The 27750-nt window shown below is 33.6% G+C and overlaps 1 protein-coding gene across 1 annotated transcript; it reads left to right on the plus strand.

Moving 5' to 3' along the window:
• The first annotated feature begins 900 nt into the window (after positions 1-900).
• LOC132554767 (DNA-binding protein RFX6-like) lies at positions 901-27670 on the plus strand. Its single transcript, XM_060219077.1, has 19 exons — positions 901-1144; positions 9300-9396; positions 12329-12452; positions 12860-12921; positions 13983-14060; positions 15727-15754; positions 19159-19263; positions 19430-19507; positions 20326-20439; positions 20853-20902; positions 21655-21755; positions 22269-22327; positions 22979-23123; positions 23533-23627; positions 24615-24732; positions 24933-25055; positions 25954-26058; positions 26587-27165; positions 27492-27670. Exons 1-19 carry the CDS (start codon positions 901-903, stop codon positions 27668-27670), a joined length of 2484 nt encoding a protein of 827 aa, XP_060075060.1.
• The last annotated feature ends 80 nt before the right edge of the window (positions 27671-27750 follow it).

Here is a 27750-nt window from a genome sequence, read left to right on the forward strand (position 1 = left end):
GTTTCCATGAAACGATGCTTTACGATATGCTGTGATGCTACAAAATATCGCTAATATCATTTCATCTGTATGGACCAATTCCTGACGTTATACCCCTGTCCTACAACATACCCCTCCACTGTCAAGTTTCACTCTCTATGGACGTTTGGCCTTCCAAATCACCCTCGTGTTTATCAGTGGTGACTGTGAAGTGCCCGGGTCTGTATGTCAATAAAGCTGGGGGGATTAACCTAGGTTTGCACTAACACACGTAATTGGTTAACAATGCACAAAGGGTGGGCCATCCTCCTATCACTGTTTATAGCAAATATTGACATAGTCTATTTCTGATATATGTTTAGCCTATGAAATAAGAAAACCACCGAACGCGTCGACGTATTCTGTGTTGGGATACTTCACACACCATAGGATATCAAGTTTACTTTGAAGCTACAGAGAAACGATATGTGACATCTCGAGAGGAGGAAAGGACCCTCGATAGCCCTTATTCGGGAGTTAGATCGAGTGATAAGACTTGACAAACCACGACCTATCTTTACCTCAGATAAATCAAGGATCGAACCTTCAGGTTCAGTAGACGAGCCATATTTGCTGTTGACAGCTGCTCTCGAGAAAAGTACAACATGATGTCTGATTCATCGACGTGTTTGTAATGACTGGATTAATAATGGAGTGTTGAAAGAGACTGTGATATAATATCAGTTTCGAACAGTCGGAAAATAGTTGTTTTCATTGTTTTTACTGTTGATATAATTCCTCGAGTATATCAAAGTACCGATGCCGTTCTCTTTACACATGCATACTAAAGTACAACCCAATTTCCTCGTTAAGTGTTCATAAATCATATTATTTTCAATCAAAAGAAAAGATTCCGGACATATTCAGGTAAACACTTTCACAATGATGGAGACTATGACTTTGGCCACGGGGCTTTCGGACGGCTTATACGACATACCCCACGGTCATCCGCAGTCCCATGGGTATCACTACACCGCGCCCTTGTGGCACAGTAATAGAGAGGACCGAACTTGTCAGGTTTCCCTGAATCCCTCTATGACGTCACTGGAAACCCGGACATCCGGACAGACAGAGGGGCAACGGATATCACCAGGGAAAAATGATATTGAACTTCCAGAATTATCAGGTATCGTTGATTTGATTTATTCATTTATATGAGCAAGTGAAAAAAATCCAAGAGTTCAGTAATTAGGGCAATTGACATTAGAATAGGGAGGGGGTAATTTATTGTTCAGGTATATAATAGTTTCTCTTTGTCATCAAAACAGATGTTTGTAAACACTTTGTGTATCTAAACAGCATGAGGCCTTAGTTACAGAGAAGTGAAATATTGATAACAGGTATTGAACATAACTTGTTTATTTTTATCTTTATCTGATTTCAGACCATAACAAATCCTACTTTAAAAAGGTGCTTTTTTTAAAAAGAAAAATGTAAAGAAAGAAGGGGAAAAATAATTACAACATGAAAATGTAAACAGATACAACGACGGTCATTAATCATTATTTACCATTTTCAAGTTTCATACATACATTGAATGCAACACAAATAAAATACAGTAACATCAGAGGTAAAGTCTTTAAAACAAGGATAGAAAAACATTTTTCTTTCTTTTTTATGACTTCAGTAAAAATCATTTGAGATGATGTTTGGAAATGTGATTTAGTATCAATACATAAAATAGAAGTAAAATATATGTCCACTGTAGGTATATAAGTTTTATAATATTTATGTATATGTGTCATGGTTTTTAGGGGTGATACGATTGAGAAAATCGTCTTCAATTTAACAAAATATCTGTATTTGTTCAGTTTTGATAATATACTTAAATAAAATGTAATTAAATAAAATGATTTTCAATACAAAAAGTCTGTACGTTAAAATAGTATACTAAAATTATGACAGTTGTTAAATATTGTCTGTCATTTTCTAACATGGATAGCGAACTCGTAAGTAGTACTTAGTAGATAATTATGATGGCTGTAACACTTTCTTATTTTTATATAATTAATGGTACATTATATCCTGAACCAATACGGTTGTTTATATATTCTTATAAAATTGTTCAAAGCACATAAAACAGAATAAAACATTTTATTTCAAACTTAGAATTAGATACATTATAGCAAAATTATGAAATTAACCTATCACACAGCTCCTTCGCCTAAATATACAGTTATTTTATGTTGATAACATTGATGATAAAATAATAAAACTTCAAAGATGTAATTTCCGTCTGTTTAAGAAATGGTATTTTCTAACAAATAAATTGATTATTAATGTCCTCATACCAGAAATGTCTCTTCAACACGACCTTATATCTGTTCATAATTAATTAATTCATTTATATGGCGCCGTCTAAAATTAGAATATAACATCAAACATCATGATTCAAAATTTCTTGAGTAAAATAATTTGATCAATTTTCTACAAAATCTTATTGAATATGCAGTGAAAGATACATGTTGTAACAGGGATGAAATTGGACGAGAGTAAAATTTTAAGAATAAGTGAATGGATAGTTTTGATGTTTGCATTTTAGTCATTAGCTAGGGTTGTCCATGTGCAGACGGTGCATGGTATGGAATAAGAAAGTCTAATAAGATACAATTGTATATAGTCTCAGGAATAGTGAAGATATTTTCAAATATGTTTAATTATTATAAACTGGAGGTTCTCGTACCCGTTCAATATAATCAACTTTCAAATTTAGCAAACATCGATGTCTTTGTTACTTTGTTAAAGCAGTCTTTAATTGTTATACTGATAAAAACAATATATACTATCAAACAAATAATACTTCGATTTTATAATAAGATAAAAATTACTGAAAACAAAAAGTATTTAATTTGTTTAAATTAAATCTAAAGTATTAAAGAAAACCTATTTGATATCATGATTTATAATATTTCAGTAATCTATTTAGTTATGCTGTGTTTGTTTTAGTCCTCCTTTCTTTTCAAACAATTATCAAAATGCGTATGGTTTCAAAATAAATGCGGACTGACTAAGGTTGACTCAACAAAATATATTTAGAAATGTTCGTATTATTGAATTGATAAATGAAAATTTATTACACATGTTCAAATAACATAATATTCCTGGAATTCAAGCTTTTCAAGGTGTGGGTTATGAGCCAAATAGGGAATGACGGTAAAAGATTCACCAACAGGTAGATTTATGTAATAATTCCGTTCTGAATGCAATTTATTTCTCTGAACTTTTAAAGGAAGCGGTCTTTTATTTCGCAATTTATCATAACTAGATAAAATTATAGAATATTTTCTTGTACTAAAACTGTGATTGCCGAGACAATAGAATAAAACATTAATACAAATCAGAATTTTAAACACAAAGCACACCCCTCTTCTGCCAGGTCAACATAGCAATTAACGTGTCCACATTAGAGAGTTTGTATGATAATTTCACTTTCTATTTGTGTGTGATGTTAGTTGGTCACTAAGCTTCAATTTCAGAAGGTAATAAAGGCAAATAGATAACAAATAAAATTACAACAAACCGAATTAAAAGTTACACAATACGGTGAATACAGCTAAACTCAAAATATAACATTCTTTCTCTTGTTTGTATGTCATGTATGGGGAAAGATGTGTGGGGTTTTTTATTATCATTTTACGATATTTTCAAATTATTCCATGATTATGATATGTTGGGGGAATATATGTTCAATGGCACTACAGTAAACAGATACGTTGACACATCCTACATTGAATATCAGACTAAACAACGCACTGTGTTATAAAATATACGGCAGCCAGTAATCCTCCATCGTTTTTGTTTTATTTTTATCTATCATTATTATTATTATTATTATCTAAAATTAAAGTAATCATTCCAGCGAAAGTCGATGTAATTAATTAAATATATAAACGACATATAATAATGATCACCTCATCACTGCATCACTCTTACAGACCTATCTGTATATGTATCTTCGATGGTTTATCATCCCAAAGACCAAAATATCTCAAGATAAGAAATATAAGATACTTTAATATATACATATATAAACAATATATAGATAGTATACTATTTACGCAAACAATACTTCTTTATGTTATTTTAAAAAAATCATGACATCACAATGTATATTGTCACTCTTTCTGTCCACCTCCTCTTGCGCTTGCTGTTGCTTGTCATTTCTGTACACTTTGTCTTATTCTGTGTCTTTTTTTGTACAAGGTTATATTTAGCAGCTGATCTCTTGGTTTTGATTCCAAATCTAGAGATTTTATAAACATGAGTACCCCCTTTGAATAACATACCATTTAATTTATATATACATTATGTCTCGAATTATGAATTCAACTATATCATACACTGTTCCATCCTTTTAGAATATTTTTGTGATTTTAGGGGTCCAATACAAATTTCAAAATGGAAAAATATAACAAAATGATAAATTACACTGTATTATATAACTGTTTCGTCATTTTAGCATTCTTAACTGATGCTAACGGTCTTGAATATTTTTGTTTATTTTTAGTGTGTTGTATGTGGCGAAAAAATGATAATTCAACTGTGTAATACAACTGCTTCTTCCTTTCATTGACTCGTTGGTGATTGCCTTACTCTGAATAAATGATAATATATTAAATAAATACTAGCGAAGTCCCTGTAATAATGAATAATGACATGTTATCGTTCCATTATGATACCATATTTAAGAATGTAATTATAAATACTACCATATTGTACTGTATTATCTGCTGCACTTTGCTACGTATTCAATAATTTTACGGATGCTAATTGAAACTTAGACAGAGATAATTGTTATTAAACTGGGATATGACTATCTATAAACATAAGATGCTAAATATTTCATCCGTTACAAAACCCAATGTTCCTACGATCCTAAATTAAACTGCATTATACAGCTGTATCGTCGTTCTAGAACACATCGATGATAATGCAAAGGAACTGAATTATTGAAATTTAGGGTGATTGACGAAGATTTAAAATGATCAAAGAAAACAGATGGAGAAGTGCACAAGCACTAAAGCCCAATAAATAACCTAAAGTCATTATACTACTTTGTCTAAGAACCTGATTTGGCTCGCTGTGTGTTTTACGGTTTGATGGCCCTAATGACCTTTTATGTGTTGATGGGCCGTTAAGAATGTAATAATAATAATTATTATTATTATGTGAAAATGATCCACTAGATACCTGCTTCATATAACCACTATTTAAGTCTTTAGAATAACAAGCATTTCCCTGTTCGGACTATATTTATTATATGTATATGGCACATTCTTGTTTGTAAAACATAGGTTGCAATCGATCACTGTGAGCTATGCTTTAGACTCTGGATATATCAGTGATTCAGGAACGAGACCGATTCCAAGTCGAACTACAACAAGAAGTGGTTATGGTAATAGCTATTATCTGGCTATCTAATCACCCCTCCGCTTTGTCCATACTGTTCCCTGAAATCAAACAACCCGGCCCACTTCTGTGTGTTAACAATGGACGTGTTATGCAAACGAGGTGAGATCACCGATAGCTGCCGTCCAATATTTAACAGATAGTTTGTCCGCGTACCATCATTATATATGATATCAGAGCGAAAGCCGTTAATTTTAACATTATCAGCGGAGTAAAGGAAATATTTGGGTAGGTATCCTCCGATAAGATGCACACCGTTCAGGAGCCGTTCTCTTGTTGACTAGCACGTTGTGAGATGTCTGAATCTAAACACACTTTGTCATCAAATGTCCACATCGGTCTATGTGTCGTTTCTGTACAGAGAAATGGTCCAACATTAATACCAGTTTTCTTTATTATCTATAACTCTATATTCCTGTTAAGGAAAGGATATCTATTATTTAAATATATATTTGTTGTTCATGCATTATTGACATATCCAGAGAATATATATTAATATACAAGGAAACGAAAAATATGTATCCGAGTACGTGTTATAAACAGCGATAGATAACAAAATTGCCATAATTATGCAGTTCGATGACGTTATTTTGTTCCTGTGCATTGTAGCTATGTCGTGTATAACAGATATATGTAGACTTGTTTTGTAGCGACTGGATATTTAATCCCCAAAACAGTTCAACAGGTTAAGTAATAGTGACATGATCACGTCTTTTCAGCAGTTTTTTAATCACCATTGTTCAACTTATTTCCAAGGCTCAACTTACTCCGGATATGGCTTCAAAAGGATTGAGTATGGCGTCAAACATGTTATGTAAAGCCCGTCCCTGTCGCTGATTTATTTATCACTAGACTCGCCCTGCCTCACCTTCACCTGACCTGTGCAAATTAAATCATATTTGAAACGATATGACAATGTAAGTGAAATAAAACAAAAACATTGGTGATGATAACTTCTTTGTTCAGTAAACTCACAACAACAGGTAGTGTTTCCAATGACAACGAATTATCTTTTAAAGCGTAATGACGAACATTATCTAGCAACGGATCAACATCTTTGGGATGTTTGTAACGTTATGGTTTTTCAATTGACTGCATTGTTTGACAAGCGATCAATTGTATTATCAATATAAAACACGGATATTGAAAAATACACTAATCGGAAGTGACATGCCTAAACCTGTCACAAAATTTCAGATATCAGTAGAAACAGACGAACAAAATAAATGAAATCGACAAACCCAACAGATCAAGTGAGGATAAAATTAACTTTAATTAAACAAAATTTAATAAAATTAAAGTTATATTTTGGGAGACTGCTTATAACTGAGTATAATACACTAGGTGTTTTACATAAGGAAAAACGAAACAGGACAAAATCTACTTTTAAAAAGTCATATTTAAGGAAAAAGCAAAGAAAAAAATGCAATAGAAGCAGACCCCACAACTGAAAGAAAAAAACCGTTATTACAGCGAGTAAAACCTAGAGTCGATCACAAATACGGTACATATATAGGGCAATCAGGGGAAAGCAAGGCTAAGCAGGGAGTGGACATCACTACAATGATTTACATAGCAGTTGTACAAAGTTAAGAACTAGAAGGAATCACATTTATACGGCGTTATAACTAAAAGAAATAATTTTATACGGCGTTATACTAAAATGAATCACTTATATACGGCGTTATAAACCAGAAGGAATCATTTTTATACATTGTTATAAACCAGAAGGAATCACTTTTATACGGCGTTATACACTAGAAGGAATCATTTTTATACATCGTTATAAACCAGAAGGAATAGTTTATATACGACGTTATGGTGATGCTTTTATTAACCAGAGGGCAACAACATCGAATATTTAGGAAATTACTCTCACATGGAACGTCAAGGGGGGAGGGGGGGGGGGGGGGTTGGTTGGTTGGTTCATAGCCATAAGGTTTTCCCCGTTACATGTCATTATACTAATTTTAATTTATTAGAATTGTGGCACAGTTCATAATATACTTGACGTTCTTCTAAAATAATCAGATACATAAAACCACGAAATTAACTAAATCATAGGGCTAATGGACCATCCAGATTTTGACATATCTTTCTCTCATATTAGATTGCTTTCAGACGCCTCGTATGTTTAACATTAAGGGCGTTATTATTACTGAAGAGACCTAAAGGGAACCAACGATTGTATGATGCAGTTTAATTCATTCTTTGCTTTTAATTTGTACTAAAATATGCTTTCCACTGTCTTTGGTACATTCTTTCCACAGTCTCATTTCTTCACTTAGCACGAACCAGCAATAGTTGGTAGTCCAGTTTGTTTTCATTTTATGTTTTCTCTTTTTCTGGGGGTCTTGTTGGTTTTGTTTTTGTTTAGTTTATTTGGTTTGTTTTTTGTATACAATCTCTATACATCACCATTTCTTCACTTGGAGCGCGAAAACAATACTTGGTAGTAAAAATCATTTTTTTAATTATCATTTTTATTCATTTACTTATTTACTTTTTTGTTCATTTGTTTGTTTGTTTTTTTTGTTTTTTTCTTTAATTTTTTAAAAATGTTTTCATATAGAGCGATATAAACTAGAGGGAATCGCCATCATATAGAGCGATATAAACTAGAGAGAATCACTGTCATATAGAGCGATATAAACTAGAGGGTATCTCCGTCATATAGAGCTATATACACTAAAGGGAAACATAGACATATAGAGCGATATAGAATAGAGGGATTCACCATTATATACAGCTATATAAACTAGAGGGGATTCACCATCATATACAGCTATATAAACTAGAGGGATTCACCATCATATACAGCGATATAAACTAGAGGGATTCACCATCATATACAGCGATATAAACTAGAGGGATTCACCATCATATACAGCGATATAAACTAGAGGGATTCACCATCATATAGAGCGATATAAACTAGAGAGAATCACAGACATATACAGCGATATAAACTAGAGGGATTCACCATCATATAGAGCGATATAAACTAGAGAAAATCACAGACACATACAGCGATATAAACTAGAGGGATTCACCATCATATAGAGCTATATAAACTAGAGAGAATCACAGACATATAGAGCGATATAAACTACAGGGTATCTCCGTCATATAGAGCTATATCAACTAAAGGGAATCATTGACATATAAAGCGATATCAACTAGAGGGAATCAATGTCATATAGAGTGATATAAGATAGAGGGAATCATAGACATATAAAGCGATATAAACCAGAGGGAATCGTTCTCATGCAAAGCGATATACACTTGAGAGAGTCACTGTCAGATAGAGCGATATAAACTGGAGAGAATCACAGATATATAGAGCGATATAAACTAGAGGGAATCACAGACATATCGAGCTATATAATGTAATAAGACTCACTGTTATATAGAGAGTTATAAATTACAAGGCATCACCATTACCATGAGCGTCATAAATTAGAAGGAATTACTGTTTTATAGTAGAGTATACTGACGTTTTTAGTTTAGACGCCTCTACCACACTTCAGTGTAATCAATTCATATATCAACAGTAAATTATGATACAAAGCTGGCAGTATCAAGTATTCAAATCATGTCGAAGTCTCCATTACAGTTGATCATTATACATCATTATAACAAAGGATGAACTCTTAGTATAAGATATATATCTTATTTAACATTACTCTGTTTGGCTGAAACTTTTTGACATCTTTTTTTTTATCAAAATACATCCACGGACATTTTGCATTTTAGGGCGATTTCTTTTCACAAATCGATTGAAAAGGAATTTTTTGTTTTATACTGTTCTGCTGCATTTGTTTTCATGTCTAACCAATATTTTAAAAAGCTGAATTTATTTCTTTTTCAAGATTGGATAGAGGATACAAGGGATACCAAAGAGTTTGAAAAATCTTCAAGCGAGCAAAACTCACAGAAGCAATCTCAAGTAGCGTCAACATTAAAATGGTAAGTTCTTATTGTTAAATAAAGCGATAATTAATTAACCGCTATATCAAATCATTTGTTGTATTATTCACATCATGACAAATATTACGTTTTAAATGTTAAAAACATTTGTCATTAATAGAAGTATTTCATCATTGGCAATATCAATTATTCTCCATCCCTTGTATTTTTGACTTGTTTTTGGAACAGAGACAATTGCTGTTGAAGGCATGTCATTTCAGACGTGATTTATATTATTGATTAAGAATTTTTTTGTTGAAAAAAGAAAAAAAGGAAAATGAAATAAATATATTTACAGGCTATAAACAATTGTGATGATGGACAATGTTGTAAAACATAAAATATGTAGACTTTATTAATAACTTTATGTTACAAATTAAGCAATCATTTACTCGAGGTCATTTGAAAAAAAATAAAAAACGACACTTTCACACAAGTATAGCTTTATATGAATGTATAGCAAATATTGATGTAAAAAAACTTTCAGGTGCGATCAACACCTAAATCTGTAGGAATAGAGTGTACACGTAAAAATGAATAAATCTGTTTTGTTCGGATTTTAATTGACGATAGGGAGCAAGGTCTGAGAATCCAAAAGAAACACAGAACACTTTAATCAACAACAAACAAAAGTTAAATTATAGTTCGGATAATTAACAACCACCGTTTTCACATTGGAATAAAGCGTGCGTAACATCAATTGTTTTGGAACATTAATTTTGAAGCAATTAAAAGAAACTTCGAAGGAGTATTTAATATATTGACAGATGGGTGGTTGTACTGACACATTGTGTCCTTCTCGGATATTGCTTGGCCTCTTCCAGTGTCAAGAGTCAAATCTGTCACTTCCCAAAGATTTCGTAATCCTTGTTATGTTTGAAACGTGCGTCATATTGGTCGATGCTCTCAATTCGTGTCAAAATTTTGAATGTTAAGATCACTTTGTCACGTGTATCATTTAAGTGTGCAGGTGTTTCAAGAAGAACAATACTAGAACAAGCTTTATTTAAAGTGCAAAGCACAAAATGAGATATATGATTGATTAGCTGTATGTATGTCCCTTAAAAGAAAACACATGTGAAACCCTCATATCGCAGTTTTTCTTTTATTGTAAAGAAAACGAGTGAATATACTGCATGCTCCCCAACACGAGATACAAATATACAATGTGATTTGTTTGAAACAGAATTTAACAATTCATGCAGTTTTAGGTAGGAACTCTTTTATAATAAACGGACCTTTTCACTGGTTTAACAAAATTTATATGTTATATGCAGCACATATGGCGAAGGTAATATCTAAGAAATAGACGTTTAGAAATTTTAGAAAGTTCGGAATTACATACCATCTACAAAATTTGCTATGTGAAAAGACATCATTTTTTCTAAAAATCGTTCTTTATATTATTTCTTTTTAAAAAAAGTAATTTTACTCATTAATATGCATTGAGGTATCAAAAATGGATTTCAATATACCATTAATGTGAATATCGTGAATTAGTGGTATACATTATAAGCTTATTCTGACAGTCGTATTATCTCAATTTACATATTTTATGAGGAAAATTGGCATATCAAATATATTCATATTACTTAAATGTTAAATATTTGAATATTTCTTTCTTCGTTGCTATGCTCTGAACTTACGTCGCTGATTTTTACTGCTTTGACAGTTGAATTGTCAGTCAAATTTATCATTTCAATCCTGCCAGTTATATTTGTACATAGCATTGCATTTGTACATATGATAATGTCATAAGTATGGTGTTGATACGTATTTTGAACTGACTTATCATGTCCAGTCGATACTACGATATATTCACTACCTTTTAGAGAAAAAAAACAAACAAACAAACAAATAACAACATGGACGGAATTATTTTCCTTTAGGCATTTGTATCTTCCACTGAAGATCGCCATTGCATTACTGCTTGCACAATGATCAGATACAGAAGGTATATGATGTTATATACATTTATCAAGGTGTTGTTATTACAGGTGTATAGGATCTGATTGAGTTTTCAATTCAAATGAGATTATATGAAACAAATCTTAGCAGATCTTATTTTTGTGAACCTTATAAACATACAACACAAAACAAGTTTTATAAAATATCCTATAAAATGAAAATTGTTTTAAGTTATGTTTATCACACAACTCAAAATAGTTGCATTTTGTACAGGTTTTAGAGTCAAAATAAAACGGAGACAAACTTTTTCCTTTGCCATTTACAATTTATGACATAATATCGTTGTCCACAAGAAGACATCACAATCCATTTTCGACTGACACAGCTAATTTAAAACGGCTCAAGATATATTGCACTAGTGACATATAATGATTACGTGGTATACTTACTGTCACATTGATTAAACGCCATATTCTTTTCCACTAATATATTAACAATTTACCATATTTTAATTAATATCATTATATCATTCAAAGTCTCAACGTCACAACATTGGTTGGAATCAAGGACTGTTGAATAAGGAAGTAAAGGAATAATAATTATGATAAATAATCAGTCGTGAGTGGCAAATTAATTTCGGATGTAAATTAATTGTTAAATGCATATTAATAATTTGCCTTATTTCCATAATTATTAAAGGTAAAGAATCTAGCCTTTAAATAATATAAATGAATTAAGTGCTCTTAGAATTTTATTTCACAGAAATGTTGATTTTAATATCACAAAAAAAACATGCTAAAGACAAAAATAGGTCTGACTGAAGGTTCATATAAAATAACGTATAAACCCGCTCTTGTCTACATATGTATATATTTATAGAACGACCCGAGGTAATGTTCATCATTGTTGTTTATCAAAATAATGTTTAGAATATTGTATATTTCATATTTATCAAAAGGGGTGATTTATTATATATAACACTGTACAACGAACAAAACGTTTTTACAACTTAAAATGGAAACAGGTTGACGGAAAACTACGAGAGAGCGGAAGGGGTGTGTCTACCAAGGTGTGTGCTCTATACTCACTACCTGGACTTCTGCAAGAAGATGAAATTTACACCTGCTGGGGCAGCAACATTCGGCAAGGTAGACAAAACAGAGTTCATTGCATTTCCCCACTTTATATAAAATTATTAACTTTTATTCTTTTATTTCTTTTCTTCGTTTTTCTTTTTCTTTATTTTTGTAGGTTAGGGCTGGAGGGTTTTTATCACGTATTTATTGCGAATTTATTAATAATTAATAATTCTTAATTCTGTATCAAGCCGAATGTGTTTCCTATGCTCTATGGTTTTACAATTTTACAATGATTGGACACAATGTTGTTATCATATGTGTATGTGAACTTGATAAATCTTGAGAGGATTTTTATAAAACAACCTATGTATTTCTTTTGAATAAAGACGTCTTATTTTGATAATTTCTTTTTTGCGATGGCTTCTGTTTGTCATATTATTTATAAAATAATAACAATATGTTTTTGTTTGTAACAGATAATCCGGCAAAAGTTTCCGAAACTTACTACAAGAAGACTGGGAACTCGAGGGCAGTCAAAGTAGGTGGTTACACATATATATTGTATATTGTAAACTGCATTTGAACATATCATCGATTGAGTTGGACGGTTCAAATACCATCATATGGTTGTAATGCTTGAGCTATATAATATGGACTTGTTCTTTTGAATATTGCACAAAAGACACACAAGTGAATAGCATATTTGAATGATTTAGAGTTAGATAAAGTAGAGCAAAACAATTAATTGAAATGCATCATACACATTGGTCGTCCTTCTAAGAATCGTCAGTGGTGCTAAGAGCCTGAATTTCGAAGCCAACGAGGCGACTGAGAAAAATCCAGTGTGATCGAAAGAAAACGTCAAAATCTAAACTAGACGGAGAGTAGCAGCAGCCCCACTAATCAATGTATTTCGCAATATTCATATATTGGATAATTTTAGAATAGCGTCAAGTACATGTGTATTTTCTGAAAATTATTCAGAAATTATCTAATGTTTGGAAAAAAAGTGAGATTCATCGGGTATTTGAAATTTATTTCAACCAATTTTGATTTTCAACATTGTCTAGTATTTCAATAATTTCGCATAGATGGCGATTTCTGCAATGAAGGACGAAACGCTGTATAATGCAGTTTAATTCATCATTTGTCTCTACGTTAATAATTCTAAACTTATTTTCAATATGCTGTTCGTTTGTTTAGCTTTTTCCTCTACAAATATTTTATATCCTTTGAAAAGAGAAACAAACCCTATATATTCTTCTTCATCAATCAACCTTGATCATTACTTAAAACCATTTTTGAACGAATTATGTTGTTAAGTATCAGAGATGTTTTAACGCCGTGATTTTTATGAATATTTGCCTCGATCTGTTGTCATTTGAAGGAAAAGAGCTTCCTAAGCATCTCGAAACTGAAAAGCTATCATGACACAACCGTCTTTCCAATAACGTATGTGTAATTTTAATTTCATTATTTCTCTACAATAATACTAAGATACGGAGTTAGTTTGTAAGGTATAGAACAGCAGTATGTTTGGTTGTCAATAGGTAGTCTTCCAACAGCACGTCATGACACTGTGTGTATTCTTCGATCTAGGTATCACTACTACGGGATCGGAATCAAGGAGAGCTCGATATACTACCATTCAGTCTACTCGGGCAAAGGTCTCACAAGGTAACTAACACCACGGCAAGTCATCCTGTAACACTGAGTATATTATGTGTACAAGTTTAGTGCTAAAACACCGCTCTCCCTAGTTAATACTCCAATGTCTGAGAATGTGGTTTCTCTTTAAACGTAATACTTTCATAAACCGTTCGAATGGAGTTGAACCCTAGTATAAACACTTTCTAGCACTCACTAAAGTCTTAAGTATGTGTACACTGAACACATTGCTGCACAACGGTGGTTTCGTTATTACTACGTAATACTTACTGCTGGTGTTATTAAGTCGAATATGTATTAAATGATAACTAAACCTGATGTCATCCTCACGAAGATAACGAATTAATATATTTATATATAAGTAATTTTTCGTCTTAATTTTGGAATTCGACTGCTGTGTTAGAAATATGTAAAACCAGGCCAAAAATGATATATATAAATACGTTTACTGATATCCTACTTAAATACATTCTTGATCAAACGTAAAGAAAGGTATTTTAGGAAATATCGAAAATATTGCCTAAATGTCTCAATATCATCGAAATTCTTCTAAAATGATAATAAATACTTTTGGTTTGAATTCAGGCATATTTCACATAATTCTAGTGTATGTTCACATAATTTACCCTGTGTATCACTAAAGTGATGTTCCGTGTATGTACTGTAGGAAGGGACCTAATCTGTCTTTGTTTGTCCGTCTACCTGTGATGTTTCTACCCTATTTGGTTTGGATATCGGCAATCTCTGTGTGTGCATGCATAGAACAGGGTTAAAAGCTTTCGACAAATTCTGGCAAAACCGTCCGCTTAAAGTCTCACGGCGGGCTGATATCACATCAATGAATAGTGACAGATTGTCCTAAACAAGGATGATACATGGAAAACAAATTTCGTAATTACCGTAAAATCGATACCAAACGTGTTAAGATATTGGCAAACACAACATACGCCTATATCGTTTCTGGATTTGAAGATCAAGCAGATGTGTGTATTAATTTACCTAGCTCTCACGAGGACGGTTTATTAGACTAATAGGTGACACGTCGGTCTCGGTGTGTGGGCTGTGCTTGTCGATACTGCCATTCATTAAAACTCGAATTTCCTCAATGTATACTTATTAAGCAAATCAAAGTTATATTCAACGTCATAAATATCGAATGGTGAATACATAGTAATAAAACGACCTAGTCTTTGTTATCTGATATTAAAATCTATATCAAAACTAATGAACTGAGTCAGAAAGGAAATTTGATTATGTTATGTCCTTTGTGATATCTCTAATTTGGTTTTTACTAAGTATTATTGCGTTTTGATGGAGATTTTTTATTAAGTTCGTTCAGTCTGTCATTGTTAATTATCCGTTCAAAATCTATTAAATTGTTCAGATTTATAGCATAAGTTTGTTAATATGCTATTTATTTCACTTGCTTTGACACCTTTCACAAGAATATTAATAAGTATCTACAAATTTACCTGTGATTATAACTGATTTAAAATCTGCCATTTTACAAAGGTATGAACTACATTAACAAATATTTATACAAGACCTATGTATATATAAAGGCAATGGGATAATTTATTTCTCATCCTACCGTGTGAATCCATGTCATTTATGACATGATAAATGCTTTATAAACCCATACCTTATTTGATCTCTATTTTCCTACGTTTTGCAGATTTTCTGGGATCAAGATAAAGACAGAGGTATTGTGATTTTCACTTTTTAAAAGGATTCATCTATCTTCTGTATTAGGAGCTTAGACAAACGCGACCAGGGCCTGGCCATTGTAGCATCCCTAAGTGAAACAAGTATTTTTCTGTTTAAATAAGGCCCCTTATGTCGATGAATATGATAAATTGAAGGAACGGATATAGCAGTTAGGCAAACATAACGCGCGTTACACAGGACCAGAGTGGGGGCATAGCTTGGAATCCCGGGTAGATATCGATCACGGCGTATTAACTGCCGTCCATTTAATCTGTTCAAACGTAAAGGTGTAACGAGGAAGAGGCGGGCTGCCTCACGTATAACTGTATACTATTAGGTATTATTAAACGTTAAAGTGTAACAAGGTAGGGACGGTCTGCCTCATGTATAACTGTATACTATTAAGTATTATTAAACGTTAAGTTTAACGAGGAAGAGGCGGGCTGCCTCATGTATAACTGTATACCATAAGGTATTATTAAACGTTAAAGTGTAACGGAGAAGGGACGGTCTGCCTCATGTATAACTGTATACTATTAGTTTTATTAAACGTTAAAGTGTAACGGTGAAGTGACGGTCTGTCTCGCGTATAAATGCATACTATTAGGTATTACTAAACGTTAAAGTGTAACGGGGAAGGGGCAGTTTATCTTATGGTATTATATGAAAAGGTGTAACAAGGAAATGATGGTCTGGCTCACGTATAACTATACACTATTAGACATGTTTAAACGTTAAAGTGTAACGAGAACGGGGCGGTATATGTAAAGGTGTAACGGTGAAGGGACGGTCTGTCTTATGTATGAATGTATACGATTAGGTATTATTAAACGTTAAGGTGTAACGGTGAAAGGACGGTCTGCAACAAAGTGATCACTATCTAGATAAAACTATACATTTTTTTCTCGGGTGGTTGAGGGTAAAAACGACGCGCTGTAGACGTGGCGTTCTTACGTAAACTACAAAAGTAACATCTGCTTAACAAACGTATAAATACATCATTCCGTCTACAGAAGTAGGTTTCTAACTGAGCTGTTCAACAAAATATATGAAAGAAAGATTGCGTCTATGAACGGTTGGCTAGATATTTTGAATAAATCACTGATGATTGATTTGTGAAACTGATGTGAATACATACACCTTGACGCAATATTAACCGCAAGCTATTACAAAGTGCTGGCAGAATTAAATGTTTGCATTATCAATTTCGTATCCGAGGTACCCGACTGTGAAATATGTAGAGTCTTGGTTATTTTCTTCTGTTCTCTTTATCGTTTTCTTTCTCAAGGATGTGTTTATAAAGTTAGTTTGACATTAGGTGCCGATAACATATTACCAAACCATCAGCTTTTCTGAAGAAAGATACCGAACTAATTAATTAGGCTCACGTGGCTGTGTTTAACACATAGTATACTCTGACGTCACTACTTGATGGATCGGAATTTATAAATGTATCAAAAGCATGCCATGGATTGAATGCTCTCACTTTATTGAAATGAAGGTTGTCAGACTTTCAGCATCAAATAGCGATCTTCGAAATCCAAACCAGAAATCCAACGCAATTTATAAACGCCTTAAACACCATCAATATATTCCAATATATATCATTCGATGTAAAGTTGTCAAGTATCCCGCGTTTGTCCTTATCTGCCTTCATTACTAAATTTGGAATCATACTTTCAGTTGAGTGAGATCTTCTCACTATTTGCTTATTTCGGTTGTAAATTGAACGGTTTGTTACAAATAAAAAGTATACAATTGATATGTAATTAATTTACTTCACATACGAATCGATAGCGCTACATAAAATTCGCAGATGTCTTTGTAAAACGAGATATAAATTGATGATTTTGAACTTTCCTTTAATCTGTGTATAAATACAACGTATTTCTATCTAGTTAATCATCTTCCCTTATCTTTGACTAAGCCAGTAACGGAAACATTCCCCTGTACATTTTCCACAGCCGTAAACAGGGTGATCGTTGATGACCTCTTTTACTTTTATCGCTTGTGAACATCCTCTTGTTTTTCCACTAAGTGTGACAATTAAAGAGGGACGGCCAAGGGTACTTTAGACTCAGAGTTGTCAGCTGTGTTTGAAGTTGATTCACAACTGAGGCACCCGAGTATTCGGCCCAGCTGGGGCCATTGATCAGGATGACGCATCCCGTTTAGTGGCCAGGGCGTAGGTGTTCAGGGTATGGTTAGTTTAGAAACAAACTTGGATTATTCTCTGTATTTACTTGCCTTTGAATTCTTCATTCTTTGAATCGCAACCTTTTCAATGTCATCAGTTTCCGTATCTTTGTTAAATGTCAATATGTTGTCACTATACACCTATTTGTACATTTAACCTCTGTCTCAGTCGACATTTCACAACCAACCCCCTAAGCATCAAGCATATTGCAAGAATAGAAAAATCCACTCCATCAAATGAAACACAAAGTTTTGATGATAAAATTCTCTATAGCCTGCATTATTTTCAAGTATACAAATCCATGGAGGTCTGTACTCATACTAAATAAATAAAAGATTTATCAAAACTTCGATCTAAACAATTGTATATAGAAGATGGTTATAAATATATAATTCAATAAAGTTTATGCAATCTTTTATCTTCCTTAATAATGTGCATGTTTGTCATAGCTTAAAAATAGTTGGAACGCCTTTATACTGATTCGATAACTAGTGCCACGATCGTATCTAAGTGACCTAGATCACCAGGTGAAATGGACATAGCTTTGTCATGAGTGACGGCGATGTCACTGAGGAATTTTGTGTACGTTTTAGCTCGAAAGTGTCAAACCTTCTCAATATTCATCCGCTGAAAATATTACCACAAGGAGCCACAGAATAGGGTGTTTAATCTGTGTAAGTAGCCCGAGAGTGTTAAAGTAAAGCGTGGGCTAAACACAGATTATATATTTATATATCTGATGATTTGTTTATGATAGGTTGTTTATATGTGTTTAAATGTATGATTTAAAAACAATTGCATATTAGGACAACACTTGTATACAATAACAATTCTGTATTTCCAACAGTAGAAAAAAACTACATACGCTAATAGACATTATCATACCTTGCTGGAAGAATAAAAAAGGAATGTTGAACTGTAATGTTTAAAATATACATCATTTTTAGCATTGCTGATTATTTTAGATTCTTGTATTGGAATAAATTAGTATTTTTATTTCATTTTAGAAATTAAATTAAATTTTGTATTTGATAATTTCTAATTATTGTCTATACAATTTGAATGAATATATTTTAAAAAGGTATTTGTAATCTGATACTTTACAAATTCGGGAATTATAACGTATGTTCACAAAGCAGATATGATATATTCTATCGATGTATAGAGGATAGTATCATTGTTATATCCTGGTCCGTTTTACAGGGTTCCAACAGGAAATACTCCTTGAGCTCAAAGACGGGGACACTTCTTCCGGAATTCCCTGATGCAAATAATTTAATTTTGCCTGAAAACATCACAAGAGAAAAGGTACAGTATAACAAAATACATGTAGCTTTTCATGGAAACATTATATTGTACATTGTCTTTTGTTGTATTCTTTGTATTGTCCTACTTAAAATGACCGCTGGCCAATGTCTCCTTTGTTTCCACATTCTGACCATACCCCAGAGATAATTTTATTTATCATTCACAGATGCAAACATTTATAATGATGTACAGGACTCACTGTCAGAGGATCCTAGACACAGTGATCAGTGCTAACTTTGAGGAAGTAAGTTAACCAGCTTTTAAGATGGAATTAGATATATATCTGTCATGTTATAAACAATAAAGAAGAAGTCAAGACACATGCATCTTCTAATTGTAAGTGAAGGAACAAGCTATGAAATGCTGTATTCTGTAAGTGTAGGTACAGACTATGAGATGCTGTAGTCTGGAAATGTAAGAACAAGCTATGAGATGCTGTAGTCTGTTAGTGAATGAACAAGCTATGATATGCTGTTGTCTGTAAGTGTAGGAACAAACTATGAGATGTTGTAGTCTGTTAGTGAAGAAACAAGCTATGAGATGCTGTAGTCTGTAAGAGAAGGAACAAGCCATGATATTATTATGTTCCTTCAATTAAACGATGCTTGTTAATTAAGTAAAACAAAGATCATCAAATTTATTGACATCTTCAATATGCATAACCATAAAACCATTTTCATGTCAAATCATTTCAATGCCAATTAAAATATACAGATAGATTCATTCTCACACCTGTATGGTATATTCATCAAGGTATATTCAAATTGTTATACGAAAGTCACATTTAGTCACATATCGGCATTTCTAAGCGACATGTTGATTAAAGATTGTGACAACTTCTTAAAGTGAAACTATGTTATGTCTATCATCTCGATTTTGATCACTTTGGATTTTCTTTAGTAGCCTTCTAGGCTTCGAAAGTTTGGCCATTAGCATCGCTGAGGAGACATAGATGGACAAAACAGCTGTATGCTGCAGTTTACTTCATTGTTTGGCTCTACTGTATCTAACTCTGAATTATACTAGAGTGCTATTCACTGTGTCTTTTGTACAATCTTTCAGGTACAGAATTTCCTGCTTCATTTCTGGCAAGGCATGCCAGAACACCTCATACATCTATTGGACGCGGATATGATAGTGGATATTGTTGGTTTGTGTGACTCCATATTATATAAGGTAAACTACCACGAAATACCTTCATAGTACACGAGTGCAGTAACGTAGGTCATAATGGCGTCGTCTTATTATTAATCGTAACGTCAAACTATTCGACGTGAGATATTCTTCTAGCTTGTTTATCACCGGTTTATTAAATTTTAAAAGGTTTTCTATTTGTTTTTCATTTAAAATGTAGTGATTCATACAGATGTATGACAGAATAATACATTTCCCACGAGTATCCGTACCCGAAAAAAGAGATATGATATAAAACATGAAACCATTAAATCAATACAGATATCAAACAGTTCAATAGATTTGTGTCAGTCAACAATACATAAGGGATTGCGAAAAATACAAGATTGTCACTTGTGTATTTAAAATGATATGATACAAACATTTAGACTTGACGATGTCTATTTTCTACGTAGGTACTGGTAGATGTATTGATCCCGTCTACAATTCAAGACCTCCCAGATAGGTATGTATGTCCCAGCAATCGTTACTACAAAGGTAGTACACTAAAGCAAGATACCATGTCAAAAACAGTCGTCGCACTATAGTGATGTATTATAAATCACTACACTAATGAAAGAGTAGATCATTTCTCCAATGTCACTTCACTGAAACAGACTATAATGTCAATACACTCAGTAGGAGTAGATTATTATTACGGTGTCACTTCACTGAAACAAACTATAATGTCAGTACAGTCAATAGGAGTAGATCATTAACATGGTGTCACTACACTGAAACGGACATCAATGTCTGTGCACTCAATAGGAAACAGCCTATAATGGTAATATACTCAATAGAAGTAGAATATTATGACATTGAAACAGACTATAATGTCAATACACTCAGTAGGAGTAGATTATTACTATGGTGTCACTCCACTGAAACCTACTTTAATATCGATACACTCTTAGTAGGTTTATATATCATTACTATAATGTCACTACACCGAAACAGACTATAGTGTAAATACACTCAGTAGGTTTATATCATTACTATAGTGCCACTATACTGAAACAGACTATAATGCTAATACACTCGGTATCAATCAAAATATTACAGTAAACTTTATCAATGTATTTAGTTGGATTAGTGTCAGTATATCGTCAGTACGCTTTAATTAGGACACGTGCCATAGTGTGATTACGATTACAGTAAAGCAATCAAGATATATAACGACGTTATGTATGCTTCAAACAATTTGACTTTTGTCCACAGTTTGGGAACGGAGATAAAGATGTTTGTTAAACGACTACCTCACTGGCTTGAAAACGCTTTAGACAGCATTCCAGAATGTCTACGTCAAAAGAAACTTGATGGTAATAAAGTTGATCTTTTACTGATATTACTACAAAGTTTGAGGCAAAAACAGTTCTCCAAACACAACACAATTCATGTAAATCCGAATTCCGTATTTTTATTTTCGGTATTCCGATAAAAGAACAGGTAGCGATATCTTTTTCCGTTGTCTGCATTGATTTTTACTGACCCTATTACTAAAAAAGTTTTGTTTTCTAATATGGAAATTGCCACTTTCTTTTAAAAATTGATATATCTGACAAGTTTGTTGTGTAGAACTGAAATTATTTGAATAAGTTGACATGGTGTACATGGCGAGTGTCTTCTATTAAGCAGAAGGCACTTACTTTTCGGGAACACCTGGTCTTATTCTCCGTGTTAATCTTTCTTTTGTTAATATTTTGCCTTAGTTTTATTGAATTTAAGTTTAGATTTTCATGATTATGTTGACATGTTAGTATTTTCTTGTTTTTTTTTTCGAATGATAAATATTTCAAGAAATCGTAACACGTTCTATCGTTTTCTTCCTCCAGTTGTTAAGGGATTTATTCAAAGCATAACCCGGCAAACATCGTTTGTGCACCTGGCACAGGTGAGTGAAAAATAAGAAAATATTGACATATTTAATATTTCTATGAACTGATGACGGCATTAGTTTCAAGGAAAAATTAATATCATATTTCTAATTCTTGTACAAACATTGAATACACACTGTACATATGGTGAAGTCGTATGTAATCATTATTCTTTGACGTCGACCTTGTGTCATTGAACTCCGAACCCAATAAAAAAAAGGTATTGTTCGTCATTGAATTTGACAAATAGTTAGGGTTTATTGTATATCGGCAGCACGTTAGTTCACGACAAACTCAGCAGGTAGAAAAATATGAAATAATGTAACGAAAGAGTAATTCGAGTAACATGCTGTTTAAAATATTCAAACCTTGAGATATTTTAACGGTAACATTAATTTTGCATTTTATAAGACAAAATATTTATTTAATTATGTATAATTTGATAAATAACATCAACACAAGAAGTCTTTGAAGTCCGTAAAATTAAAACAAGACCCAGTATAAGTAATGGATGTGTCATCCTGTATATTTATGTGGTGAAATCATGAGATCATTTGATGACATTGAATAATCATGTTAGCATACCTTTATGGCTGTACAAGAGCCTCTCAAATTACGTAAAACAAACAAAATTTACCGCAAACTGACTAATGTGACTTGTTTTCTAGACGGCGAGGATGGCCCTCCTCAATCATGACGTAGTGAACCAGATTATCGATGATGTCACAAATATCAACTTTCCAGAGATTTGCTGTAGAGCTGGCTTCATAGAGCCGTCTACTGCGTCAGAGTTCAAAGACGACATCATGGAGTGTAAGGAGATTCTTTCTCGTTAATTGATAACTTTAACGTCGTGGTATTTTTTTTATCTAGCATTTGATTATACTGCCCACCAAAGTCAATGAATTACTTCAGAAACTACAAACAACATAATGAAAAATCATTCTTAATCCATTATTATTAAAATAACAGGTACCTTACTAATTACATGCTGCGAAACCCCTCTCCTGTAAACAAATAAAATATATCACAAGTTATCTCCCCTTCTCTATATAACAGAATTGTACTGCACCGCAATTTGTGATAGATTGATGACAGATAGTAGGTACATTGATGTGTTTTGATCATTCATGTTTCAACGGATGGGAACATGATTAAAGCAGTTAATGTGTTAAAGGTAAAGTCATTAAATGATGTGTCTTTCGATTATTTAAAATTTTAGTTTACGAAGAATTCCAAGCATTGCTGAGTAAACAAGCTCCAATAGAGGCCTATACAGAATGGATGGACACTATAGTAGACAAATGTGTGCTACAGGTAAGTTGTCCTATAGAGGCCTATACAGAATGCACAGAGACCACGACAGACAATTGTGTCCTACAGGTAAGTTGTCCTATAGAGGCCTGTACAGAATGGATGGAGACCACGACAGACAAATGTGTCCTACAGGTAAGTTGTCCTATAGAAGCCTATACAGAATGCACAGAGACCACGACAGACAATTGTGTCCTACAGGTAAGTTGTCCTATAGAGGCCTGTACAGAATGGATGGAGACCACGACAGACAAATGTGTCCTACAGGTAAGTTGTCCTATAGAGGCCTATACAGAATGGATGGAGACCACGACAGACAAATGTGTCCTACAAGTAAGTTGTCCTATAGAGGCCTATACAGAATGGATGGAGACCACGACAGACAAATGTGTCCTACAAGTAAGTTGTCCTATAGAGGCCTATACAGAATGGATGGAGACCACGACAGACAAATGTGTCCTACAAGTAAGTTGTCCTATAGAGGCCTATACAGAATGGATGGAGACCACGACAGACAAATGTGTCCTACAAGTAAGTTGTCATAAAGAGGCCTATACAGAATGGATGGAGACCACGACAGACAAATGTGTCCTACAAGTAAGTTGTCATAAAGAGGCCTATACAGAATGGATGGAGACCACGACAGACAAATGTGTCCTACAAGTAAGTTGTCATAAAGAGGCCTATACAGAATGGACGGAAAATGTAGTAGATGAATGTTTGCTACAGGTTAGTTTACAATATTAATAAAGCGATGCACTTAGCCAACTAAAGTGTTACATCAAGAAAAAATTGTTATTTGTTTACTGTTTTGATTCAAAAGATGCTGCACAAAATAGGACAGCATGCAAGTAGTTAGTTCAGGACATTTGAAGGTTTTGAGACTTTAATTACAGCGTGGGGTTACACAAGTGTTTTCTTATAATGTATATTTAAACATCATGTTCAGTGACAAATGTTTTTTTCATATTATTTTCTACTTCCTTTCAGCCTAAAAAAGAGAGCGGAGCAAAGTTTCGTGAAAGGGCGTCCAAATTCCTTTTGCAATGGGCGATATTTGGCTCTTTGTTTATGCGTGATCTTACACTAAGAAGTGCTGCAAGTTTTGGTGAGCGTCATTCCACAATGTGGTATTTCATTCATTTTCAGTTTTGTATTAAATGGTTTACAGCATTTCAAATGTAATCAATTGGCGTAATTTATCAATAAATTCAGAAAAAAGAGAAATCTGACTTACAAAATCGTAATAAAATTATTGGCAGACTTGCAATAAACATCAATATCATCCGGCGATATTTTACATTGCAGGTGCCTTCCATCTGGTTCACATGATGTTCGACGAATATGTTTTCCTTGTAATGGAGACACAGCAAGACCAAGCAAAGGAGGATATACTACAACGAAACGTTCAGCGACACATGAAAAATGCCGGTAAGTGCTCTGTGAATGCCCAGATAACTATCTCCTTCATACGACTTGCTGTCTGCGAAAGGACTTTACAAATACGATTTTTACAGGATTACCTCCCTTGCCATATGACTGTATTCCCCTGCCGGTGAAACCGGAGGGGACTATTGTGTTTGTCTCCGTATGTCCGTCCGTCCGTCTGTCTGTCCGGATGTTGGTTTCCAGACGATAACTTGAGAACAATTTGATGGATTTGGATCAAACTTCATACAATGGTAGTTTATAAGTCAATATAGTGTGGGATTTTGTTTGGGATCAAAAGATCAACTACAAAGGTCACTGTTACTAAAAATAGAAATGGTTGCCACATTTTAGATTCCGGACAATAACTTGAGAATGGATTAATGGATTTGGATGAAACTTCATACAATGGTAGCTTATAAGGCGATATAGTGTGGGATTGTGTTTGGGAGCAAAAGACCAACTACAAAGGTCACTGTTACTAAAATAGAATCTTGTCACAATTTAGTTTTCAGACACTAATTTGAAAACGGATTGATGGATTTGGGGCTTATTAGCAGACAAGGGCTTATTTGCTGATAAATACAGTAAATTACGGCAGGGGACATGTGTTGCATGCAACTCTAACTGTAAGCTTGTTCTAATGCAAACAGCACGAACATTATGGTCTATCCTTAATGCATAGTGTCCGATATTTGTAATAGAAAGTATGTGATTTTGGTACAATATCTATATTTTCTCTTGACTGATATATATTGATGAATGTTTTCTCATCACACACCTAGACCTTGTTGTTTCTACTCCAATCGTTTTTTAAATACTATTGCCTTGTTCATGTCTTAATCATTTATTCTTTAATTAATTGAATGATTATTGAAGAATGTCATTGAACACATTTTAGAGGAAATCAACATGAATGCAAAAGTGAGAACACCTTCAACAAAGTCTCAACACAACCGCCATAACAGAAAGGAGAAAATTCATGATGATCACTTTGAAGCAACAGGTATTTAATGCTTTATATATATATAATTAAATCATGTTTGATTAAAGTGTGTATTCAGGACATAATTGGATTTCAATTGGTGTTTATTATTTTTTTAAAAATCACAAAAAGGTTCACTTAATGTTCTTCTAAAGTTTGTTTATTATTTATGGAAATTCTATATAAATCTAGCTAGAGCGATTTACAAATATTAACTCGTCCATGATCTCACCACAACAGCTTCTTTTTTATAAGCTGAATTCGACAAGGAATAAGCCAAAACAAAGGAATTCCGACCCAAGCAGAAATATAAATGAATGGCGTATTAACCTGTGTATCTTACCAATACTGACTTTAAAATCTTTGATCCAAATTGTGCTATATTTAGACCGTCTTATTTTATATTGGGAGGAGTATTTCTCCTATCAATGATACAGTAGTAGATATATGTCACTAGTGATATAGTAAAAGACACAACGACCAATTCTTTATTGATGTTTTGTTAATGGTAAACAAGCAAATATGACATTATTTTTACCTGTTTAGCAGATGAAGCTGAAACGCCTACCGCAACTGACGAAAATCAGCCAGATGTTCCAGACGCTTACACACCTTCCAGTATGACGGCATTTAGTAGACCGACACCAAATAGCAGAGAACCAGGTCATTTTTCAATAACTGACGAGAGCTGTCGGTCTAATGTGCCACACGCCTTGCCGTTGTCTCCTCTGAAGCCCTACCCGTCCATTAACACGGGGCCATATGACAGGCCCACCTATCTGCCCCAGTACGGCATACATGGCTCCTATGGGGATTATGTTAATGGGGCGTCGTCATTAGCAACCAGTAGGATTCCCTCCTTTAGCGATACACATGGGCAGGCTTTTGCGTCAGTGCCATTTAACAACAATGTACAACAGCCCATGAGTTCCTACTGGACGGATGGACGGACACATGCTGCCATTCATGACACGTATCCCTACAGCTATAACAAATTTCCCTCTACATATGATACCTACAATAAGAGTTCGTTTCTACCAAGTGGACACTATCAGGACGCCTTCAGTAGGTCAAGGTTTGAATCTTCACGAAGCTACCACTACCGTCCAACTCATGACAACTTACAAGGTGTGTGTAATGGTTATTACTTGGATTAGCATATCAAGCTGATGATATTGCATACTGAGGCTTTTTAACAAGTCTCATCCGCCGATTGGACTTTGAACTTGTTCCTAGCTATCAAGACATTCTCTTATATTATCAACCATATATTGTTACATTTACTGCTTTTGATTTAATGATAAACAACGATGATATAACACTTTGTATTTATTTACTGTTAACTTTCGCCTTTAGGAACAACCATGGTGTATTACGAGATATTGAGATAGTGACCAATCGGTATCAATGTTAGAGAAACTATTTCCAATGACCAATCAGCTTCTATATTACAGCTGTAGCCAGCCACCTGTCGATGGGAGGGTACAGCGGAAATTACATGGACATCGCACAACCTGGCTCACAATACGGACGACAGGACACTATGTTGTATCAGGACGATTTGTATACGGGCGGACTGCCGCCAACATTTTCTACAGTGGGCAAGTCGTATCTCGCCGCACCTTTCCGATGATGACAGCTCAAAATTGACTTTATTCCTACATTTGTTTTTTAATGTACATATATTTATTATATTAAAAAGTATTCTGTCGC

The sequence above is a fragment of the Ylistrum balloti genome, unplaced genomic scaffold (genome assembly GCF_031769215.1).
Source record: "Ylistrum balloti isolate Yb309-2 unplaced genomic scaffold, AGI_CSIRO_Ybal_v1 Utg370442, whole genome shotgun sequence".
NCBI lineage: Eukaryota > Metazoa > Mollusca > Bivalvia > Pectinida > Pectinidae > Ylistrum > Ylistrum balloti.

Excerpts from the sequence above, each read along its gene's own strand:
- LOC132554767 (XM_060219077.1), top strand. The coding sequence starts at position 901 with ATGATGGAGACTATGACTTTGGCCACGGGGCTTTCGGACGGCTTATAC. Across the intron at positions 19,508-20,325 it reads TCAGTGCTAACTTTGAGGAA|GTACAGAATTTCCTGCTTCA; the intron begins GTAAGTTAACCA and ends ACAATCTTTCAG. Across the intron at positions 24,733-24,932 it reads AAGAAGTGCTGCAAGTTTTG|GTGCCTTCCATCTGGTTCAC; the intron begins GTGAGCGTCATT and ends TTTACATTGCAG.